We start from the raw sequence: 9426 nt of genomic DNA on the forward strand, positions 1-9426 counted from the left end.
TTGCCTATTTTAAGTGACCTCTGGAGACGCCGCAGGGGAGGGAAAACGTCCGGGCAGAGGCCGCGGTGCCAGCCAGGTCTTTGAGCACTGGGCCGGGGTCAGCGGCCTGGGCCGGGGTCAGCGGCCCGGGCCGAGCAGAGGAGCTCCCGCCCCGAGGGCTGCAGTCCCTGAGTGCCGGGAGCAGGCCGTGGGGGGACACGGCCTTGCCTGCTGGGGCGTTTCGCCCCCCCGTTTCGTTCGTGCTGGGCTCACGTCATCACACCCATCCGCAGCTGCCCTCGAGTGCGGTGCCGTCTGCGCCTGCGCTGGCCCCTGCTCAGTGCTGCTGCCGCAGGCCTGGGCAGTCCTCTGTCCTGTCGCCGGTCACGGGTCAGGGCCAGGGCCAGCACGGGGCGCACGCCCGGAAGGCACTCGGCACACGCGAGTGCAGCGGGCGAGGCATTGTGCTGGGAGCCCCGAGCACGGACTCAGTCTGACTGCGAGAAGCCTGGAGGGCTGCCTGGAGGAGATGGGATTTAGGCTGCGCCCGGGAGAAGCTGGAGCGTCTTCGTATGGAGAAGTGGGGAGCGGTCCATGCAGACGGAGGCAGGATGGTGGGTGACAGAGCAGAGACTCAGGGTCAGCGGCACCAGGGAGGGGTGACACCTGTCCTCACTCACCCCACACTGCCCACCCCAGCACAGCACCGTGGGCAGGAGCCTCGGCCAGGGTCCATCTGGCCTCACTGTACACGGGAGAGCTGCAGACCCTGCCGCCCCCCTCCCAGCCTGCGTTTGGGGTCCTCCAGGGCCCGCGCTGTGGGGATTGCTTGGTGGGAGCGTCTGGCCGGAGACAGAACCTGGGTGTTCTATGGTTTGTCCCTGTCCCCCTGCCAGCAGGCTGGATCATGAATATAAGCTTCCAGGGCCTCGGGGGGGTGGGGGGGCGGGGACAGAGCTGGGCATCTGACAGATGGACAGCTCACCCCAGTTCCCAGGAGGACCGGCGATCCCGCTCAGAGTGAGCGTGCTGAGCGCTGTGTGTGCCGGGAGCACGGAGCCCTGCGCTGTGCTGCCCGCTAACACGACCTCCCGACCTGGACCAGCCCCACCAGGGGGCTCTGCCTCTCGGGGGAGGGCCCCGGGTCACCCACCGTCTGATCCTCGAGGAGCTGGGCAGTGGCCGGCAGTGGACTGCGTCTCCCAGCCGGCCTCTGGCCACCCGTGGACAGGAGGTCTTTGATTCAAGTTGACCAAAGTAGGCGAGGCCCTCAGCCAGCACCCGCGGGCAGCTCGAGAGGCAGACATCGAAGGTTCGGGGCGGGGCACAGGGCCCTCCTCACCACCCGGCCGCAGAGCCCGAGCCAGCACCCACTGGGCCCCGAGTCCTCTCTCAGGCCGAATGGACAGTCGGGGTCGGGGTGAGGGCCCTAGGGAAGGGAGCCGCTTCGTCCTCTAACCGGACGGGTGTCTTCGGGCACAAACATTCCTCTCACCGAGGCCCATCTTCCCATCTGGAAGGTGGAGGCACTGGCCCCTGGCCTGGCTGCTGCCCAGGACGGTCGGGGCATCAGTCGGGATGTGGTTAGGGGTTGCGTTTGCCACACTGGTTATGGGGACAGCTGCGCCTGGCTCGGTGGCTGCGCTAGACAGGTTACCCACCTCCCTTAGGACTCGCCAGGTCCCTATGCACAGCCACTTCCCGAGGTCACCAAGAGGAAGCAGCTGCACAAGTGGGTTTCCCGGGCCAGGATCACCGTGTGCGCCAGCATCAGGCAGGGGGGCGGGAGGCCACATATCCGCAAGTCGCCCTCACGCCCGCGGGCTGGGGGAGTGGGGGTCTTCGGTCTCATTTTCAGAAGAGGAATCAGGGACGGCAAGTGGTTTGCCTGAAGCCACATGGCTGGAAAGTGGCGGTGACCAGCCAAGCCCGGGCGTGTGGGACCCGAAGCCCAGTGTCTGGCCCGGGCTCCGGGGCCACTGACGAGCAGTGCTGGGCAGCGTGGTTTCAGATAGCACTGGTCTCTGGCAGGGACCTGGGAACCTTGGCACACGCCTGAGCAGGGGGACCAAGGGTGTGGGCCTCACGCCACCAACATGCCTCCAGCCTGTGGTCCCAGCAGGCGGCGGCCCCGCTGCTGACGGCAGCAGAAATCTGAGCTGGGGAAAGTTCTGGAGAAGTTTGTGAACCTCCTGGAGAGCCAGGCCGGGGTGAGGCCAAGCTAGACGCAGATGGGGACCCAGCCCAGGATGGGCCACACTGTGGCCACGGGGGGCAGCTCGAGGGCGATGGTCCAGGGGCTCTCTGCCCTGGTCCGGTCACTGCACCAGCCCAAGGCCTGGAGGGATGGGCCAGAGCTGGCGAGGGGCGGTGACGGTTTTCTGGGCACTGCTGTCTGTGCAGGAGGAGGACCACCCGGGGGACCAGCCCACGTCCAGCCTGAGCGGCCACCACGGCTGTGCAGCCCGGAGTGTCCCAACCTCTCTGAACCTCCTGGCTGGCCTGGCAGGGTCCAGCGAGGGGACGTGAGGAAGCTCAGCGTTAACCATTCTTTGGGGCGTGCGCGCCCGTTCCCCAACGTCTGCGTGTCCCCGTGCTGCTCAGAGCCCCTGGAGGGGGCCGGGGCGGAGCTGCCTTCTCCCCGCCCTGGGCGCTTCTGGGTCTTGCTCAAGCACCGGCTCCCTCCCGCCACTGCAGGCCTCCACCAGCTGACCAGCCCGCGGTACAAGTTCAACTTCATCGCCGACGTGGTGGAGAAGATCGCGCCGGCCGTGGTCCACATAGAGCTCTTCCTGAGGTGCGTGCGGCCCCTCCCCGCCCCTCCCAGGCGTCCCTCTGCCTGCTGGGGCCCGAACTGGACCCGGTTCTATTGCCGGGGGCAGTGGACACTCGAGTGGGCGTGGTGCAGCGGCCCTCCCTCGGGCGCCCGGCTGCTGCGTGCCCGTGGGGAGGACATCGCCGGTCTCGCTCTGATCTCCCACCCAGGGACGTGGGGAGCAGCCTCGCACCGCACGGGCCGTCGGTGCTGAGCGGGCGTGCAGTGGGTGGTCACCGTGGTCCTTCATTCATTCACGCGACTCCGTGCTTACATTCCAGGGGGGCCGTGTGGCACGGCCCAGATAAATAACCGCGGTCCCCAGCCCCAGCACAGGGCCCCCGCTCGCTGGGCGCCAGGCTTGTCCAGCAGGAGCCCTTGTCACTGAGCGTCGCTGCCCCTCATCTCAGGGACAAATGTCATGATTCCAGCCCATCGGAATAGTGACAGTGTGTGACACCTCCTGTGTGCCCTGTGCCTTGGTGGCTGCTTTGCCTGCACTTCTCAGAGAGTGCTGATGGACGTTCACCTCTTAGATGAGCGAGCCGGCGCCCATGGGACTCACCCCCGAGAGCCAGGCCCGGGCCACCCCTCAGGGCTGGCTGACAGCGCGGGTGCTCCTTGCACCCCAGGGCGCTGCTGCTGCCTTGCCTTCGGCATCTTCCCGTGACCCCAGAGGGTAGGCCGCCTGGTTCCCATTTCCTGGGGAGGACACTGGTGGACGTTCACCTCTTAGATGAGCGAGCCGGCGCCCATGGGACTCACCCCCGAGAGCCAGGCCCGGGCCACCCCTCAGGGCTGGCTGACAGCGCGGGTGCTCCCTGCACCCCAGGGCGCTGCTGCTGCCTTGCCTTCGGCATCTTCCCGTGACCCCAGAGGGTAGGCCGCCTGGTTCCCATTTCCTGGGGAGGAAGCAGAGGCCTGGATGCCCCAGGCTCACAGAGCTGCCCAGGGCCGAGGCGGGCTGGGACCTCAGGTCGCGGTCCTCAGGTCCGAGTCCTCTGCAACACGCTGACCCCTCACTTCCCGTGGGCCCCAGACTCCGAGACACGTCATTGAGGAAATTACCGCTGGACATGCTAAGTGGCACTTGTGCTAAGTCCGTGATCTTACAGGTGGCTTGGACAGGGCAGCGTCTCTCCAGGAGGCCCCGGGCACCGGGCCCTGAGCCAGCTAATTGCTGACTACAGCCCAGCCCAGCCCAGGCGGGTGGCGATGGGTTTCCACGTCAGCCTCGGAGGCTGATGTCCGCGGGGGCGGGCAGGCGAGGCCCAGGTGGATGGGCCCCAGACACAGACGAGACAGAGGGTCATAGAGCAGGCGAGCCTCTGCTGTGACTCCGGGCCGCCTCGGGCCCCGTCCAAGCACCACGTATGTCCGGCCGGGCAGGCTCCGGGGGCAGGCACTCCCAGAGGCACTCAGGTGTGGCCCCTTACCAGGGTGCACATGGAGCTGGGTGGACACATGCTGTGGTCACCCCTACCCTGCCCTTTGCCCGATCCAGGGAAGTGTTTCGTGTCTCTGGGACTCAGTTTCCCCACCTGTGAACTGGAGACCTGCCTCCCTTGTAGGGTACCTACCATGAACATTAAATGGCTTTGTCTCGGGCTCAGGGGGAGCGCTCGGTGACGTTAGCCGTCGTCACTGGTCCTGTCCAGCCCAGACACTCACGTCCCTGAGGACGCCCCTCCCTCCCTGCCCTGAAGCCTGTCTTTGCTGCTTGTCTCTGCAGAACACCCTCGGGTACCAGGTACCTGCTCCCGCCAGGCCCCCACTGGGGTCGCAGAGGCCACCCACCCACCCTGCAGCGGGCCGTGATTCCTGCTCGCCGGGCTCCGGCGAGGGCCGGGCACGAACACTGTCAGTGAATGCCGACCTTGGGCCCGTGCCAGCTGCGTGGCCGTTCGGCCTCCTGTTACAGAGGCAGACGCTGAGGCCGGGCATCGCGTGGTGTCTCTGAGCCCCGTCCTGCCACGTCTGGTGCTCCTTGTCCCCTGTGTCCTCAGAAGCATAGTGCCTGGTGTGGAAGTCGCTGAGCAGAGCCTGCCGCCAGCACACCTCCTCACACCATTTGGGGCTTCCAGCAGCTGGCTGGAGGGCGGGGCTGCGGGTGGGTGGGGGCTGGGCCCCTGCTCAGCCTCTCTGCAGAGTCAGACATTTGGGAAACTAACATTCCCTGAGGATCTGCTTGTGACGGTCCCGGCGAATGCCATATGCACATTAGTGCACGTGCCCATCTGCCCACCGCAGCCCTGTCCGTCGAGTGATTACCTGCCTCCAGGTGCTTTAGGCACCAGGCATCGGCTCAGCGGAGTAGGTGGCGTTGTCCCATTTCCTGGGGGGACTGGGTCTCAGAGAGGTTAAACCACCCGCTCTTAGTCAGCAGATAATGAGTGGATTCCGGGCTTGAGATTCGGATCCTGGGCTGTCTGGCTCCAGTGCTGGTCCAGTGGCTGCTGTGTCACCACAGGCCTAACGTGATGGCCTCATGTCTCATCCGGCAAATTGCAAGTCAGAGATTATTGTCCCCTTTTTATGGCTGTGAAATGGGTCAGACTTAGTGACCTGGCCAACGCCATGGCCAGTAAGTGGCTGAACCAGGATTTGAACTTGGGTATGGGGGACCCCACATTCTTGTTCTTTCCCCCAACAGGGGCTCAGCCTTCCCGTTACAGTGCCAGACGCTGAGGCCAGGCATGGCCTGGTGTCTCGGTCCCTGACCCCCTGAACGCCCCTGTGCCCACTCCCCGCAGACACCCGCTGTTCGGCCGAAACGTGCCCCTCTCCAGCGGCTCGGGCTTTGTCATGTCAGAGGCCGGCCTTATTGTCACCAACGCCCACGTGGTGTCCAGCACCAACACTGTCTCGGGCCGGCATCAGCTCAAGGTGCAGCTACAGAATGGGGACACCTACGAGGCCACCATCAAAGACATCGATAAGAAGTCGGACATCGCCACCGTCAAGATACACCCCAAAGTGAGTGGGGGTGTGGGCGATGGGGCAGAGGCACCTTTCCAGACTCAGAGCTCGGAGACGCCCCGACCCGACCTTCTCAGGGACAGGTAGAGGGACCGAGGCCCGGAGAACTGGCCGTTTGTCCCGTCACAGGTCGTGGCAGACAGAAACCAGGGTCTCTGACACCCACCCATCGCGTTCCCCCCGCCAGGCGCAGGGCAGAGCAGAACTGCCGCCCGCGGGCCATAGACGGTGCGGCTCACAGTCGCTGCCACACGGAGGTCCCCCGAAGCCCAGGGGAACTTCCATCGTCCCTCCCGGCCCACTCCAGGGTCGCAGCTGTCCCGCGGGGGTGATATAGGCCTGTGAGAAGTACGTGGGACATATGGCCTGTCCCTCCACTTCAGTCCCCCAGGTGCTAGGAAAAAAGCCTCCTTAAAGAAAATAAGTCCTTACGCGCCATGGTGGCAGACAGTAGAAAGGGGGGGAAGCTCCTGAATGGAAGGAAGAGCAGTGGCCGGTGGCCTCGCAGCTCGGGGGCCCGAGCTAGAGCGAGGCCCTGGGGCCGGGGCTTGGCCGTCTCCAGCGCCGTTGCACGAAGCTTTCTATCTGGGAATCATTCTGGACTCGCAGGAAGCTGCGGAAGTGGTGCCGGCAGGTCCCCCCACAGGGGTGACGTCTGACGTAAGGGGCACCACGCCCCGACGGTGGTGCCCATCAAGGTGAGCGCAGGTGACAGAGCCCCGGCCTATGCCCGGGCGCGTGCACCCTCTGACGGGCTCGCGGGGCGCCCAGCCTCGCTGCAGAGTTGGACAGGCAGACGGGTGGACGGACGGACAGACGGGCGGACGGACGGGCGGACAGGCTCCTCTGCCTCCTCATCAAGGAGAGAGGAGTGAGCTGCCTCCGCGCGCGGGGTGGTGGCGGAGCTCGGTGAAGTCGCTTTGCCTCTGGGCCTCCGTTTCCCGCCTGTCGATTTAGGAGATGGAGCTGAGCTGGGTCAGGGCTGCCGCAGGCCTCTGACCGTGAGCCTCGGGGGCTGTGCTGCTCCCGGGGTGGCGGTGGCCATGGCTTCTATGGGATTTTCAGAGGGAACTAATACCGTCAAACCGACAGGCTCGATGGCCCAGCTGGACCCTCTGTGCGTCCTCACTGTGACGGACCCCTGCGGCCCACCCTAGGAGACCTGTGCTCACTGGTGGCGCTGAGCCTGTGCCTCGTGGACGCCAGCCTAGGTCTCTCGTGCCCACCGGGGGTCAGCTGGAGGCCGGCCTGGCCTCGGTCAGCGCTGGTGACTTGCCTGGGCCTTCGCCCTGAGGGCTCTGTCCAGCTGCTTCTGGGACCACCCCTCCAGGGACCTGGGCGTGACCTGGCTCTGGCCCCACCGAGGCAGACAGCTGACCCTCCGTCCCGTGTCCTCCCCCGCCCCTAGAAGAAGCTCCCAGCACTGCTGTTGGGCCACTCGGCTGACCTGCGGCCGGGCGAGTTCGTGGTGGCCATCGGCAGCCCCTTTGCCCTGCAGAACACGGTGACCACGGGCATCGTCAGCACGGCCCAGCGGGACGGCAGGGAGCTGGGCCTGCGCGACTCGGACATGGACTACATCCAGACGGACGCCATCATCAACGTGAGTGCTCGGCGGTCGCTTCCGGGGCTCGGCCCCGGTCCCCAGAGCCCGCCCCAGCGCTCGACACGTCCATTTGCCAGAAAGCTTTTTCCATGAAGCGGAGCCCCCACTGCCATGGCCTCAGGCCTGCCCTGGGAGTTGGAGGCTGCTGACTGGGTGGGGACAGCCCCGCAGCACGTGGCGGCCGAGCCTCCCCCTGGGGCGTCAGCGCAGACCTCCCCCCAGTCAGTGCTTCCTAAGTTATTCTGGATGGCGCCTTTGCCACAAAGCGCTTTGCCCAGGCGCCCTCGCGCCCGCCTCCCCGGGTTTCCCGCAGTTCGGGGCTCTGCCGGAAACGTCAGTGTTTGTCCAGACCCCTCGAGGCCGCGGGCTGGGACAGAGCGGCCCGCCCCTGCTGCCCAAGTGGCAGAGACACTGCAGCGAGTCTGAGCGAGCCTGGGGGTCAGGCCCGGTCACCTCGCACTGTCGGCTTGGCCTCTGTGGGCCTCAGCATCCTCATCTGTGACATGGGGTGGTGACGAGGCCTTTCAGGGCCGCTGGGGCGTGAGACTCGGCCGCGCACCTCTGTGCCGCTCGTGGTAGTTGGAAGAAAGAGGTTCGGGCACGTTCAGGGCACAGCTAACATCACGTTTCCACCCCCGCAGTACGGGAACTCCGGGGGACCGCTGGTGAACCTGGTAAGTGTCCTCCAGAGTGGGGTCTCTGGTTTTCTGGGGCTCTGCCCACATGTCTACGGGGCAGACAGGGCTGGTGAGAGATTCTTGGCGACCCCCGGGTCCTCCCGCCTTGAGAGCCCCAGATGACCAGGCGGGACCAGGCAAATGAAGTGTGCCTCGATCCAAGGCTCTGTCCCCAACGGGGGACCCTGGTGACTTTGCTAGGATGTCACCCCTGCAATGGGCAGGATGCTGGTCCTGGGGCTGTGTGCCAGGCTGTGGGGAGGAGCCCCCACAGGGATGTGTGGTCCCCACGGCCGATGGCTGGGGGCGGATCCAGCCCACTGCTCCAGCCCGGTCGGGCGGGAGGGCTGAGCGGGGCAGGGATGATGGAGTGAGGGACACTGTGAGCTGCCCCAGCCCCACTCACCCCAGCCCTGCTTCCGGAAAGGAGGGACAGAGGGAGGCCTAATCCCCACGGTTCCTCTCACGTCCCTCTGGGGGTGAGCGCTGCCTGGGGGTGCCCTGGGTCCGTGGGCACGGCTCTGAGGGGCTGCCGGCTGGCTCGCTCCAGCGAGGGAGGCGGAGTCAGGTGGAGGAAAGCGGTGGGCGAGGGGGGGCCCTGGATGTGAACCTGGGAGGGCCCTTTGGGGAGGCTTCTGCGGCCCAGAGCGCCTCGGGCGGGGGGCGTGACAGCCAGACAGGTGCTGGGGCCCTGGACACAGTGCTCTGCAGCCGGGGGCAGTGGCCGCTTGGGCTTCTGCAGCGATGGCTGCTCTGGTCTCTCCACCAGGACGGCGAGGTCATCGGCATCAACACGCTCAAGGTCGCAGCCGGCATCTCCTTCGCCATCCCCTCGGACCGCATCGCACGCTTCCTCACAGAGTTCCAGGACAAGCATGTGAAAGGTAGAGGGCGCCCTCGGGGGCTGCCTGGGGCCGGGGACACTGCAGGGCTCAGGCCTGCGGCCTCCAGCGGGGGCCAGCCTGTCCTTCAGCATGGCGTGGCCTTGGTCACTGCCAGCCGCCCGAGGTCCTGAGATCTTAGAGTAACTCAACCTCAGCCTCTCTCAGATCTTCCACTCTGTTCTCACCTCATGGCACCCTCCCTGCCCCGCTGCCCCCCAATGCTCCTCCAGACCCACTGGGGTAGCCAGCCCCACCTCCCACCTGCACCTGCTTCGGCTCACAGGCTCCCCTTGTCTGAGCTACTCTGTGGGCGTCAGAACTGGTGCTTACTTTCTCCCTTCCACCCATCTGCCCACCCATCCATCCATCCACCCATCCACCCATCTACCCATCATCCATCTATCCATCTATGCATCCATCCATCCATCTATCTATCCGTCCACCCGTCCACCCATCCACGCATCCATCCATCTATCCATCTATCTA

General features: G+C 65.9%; 1 protein-coding gene across 1 annotated transcript in view; it reads left to right on the plus strand.

The window, feature by feature from the left end:
• HTRA3 (HtrA serine peptidase 3) overlaps positions 1–9426 on the plus strand; it is a 42647-nt gene that overhangs the window by 21719 nt on the left and 11502 nt on the right. Inside the window, exons 5-9 of the mRNA XM_025051838.1 lie at positions 2677–2776; positions 5548–5770; positions 7182–7376; positions 8021–8053; positions 8826–8940. Of these exons, the coding sequence (XP_024907606.1) occupies positions 2677–2776; positions 5548–5770; positions 7182–7376; positions 8021–8053; positions 8826–8940 (666 nt within the window). The remainder of the gene's footprint in view (positions 1–2676; positions 2777–5547; positions 5771–7181; positions 7377–8020; positions 8054–8825; positions 8941–9426) is intronic.

This window comes from Pteropus alecto, unplaced genomic scaffold (assembly GCF_000325575.1).
Source record: "Pteropus alecto unplaced genomic scaffold, ASM32557v1 scaffold5, whole genome shotgun sequence".
Taxonomy (NCBI): Eukaryota; Metazoa; Chordata; class Mammalia; order Chiroptera; family Pteropodidae; genus Pteropus; species Pteropus alecto.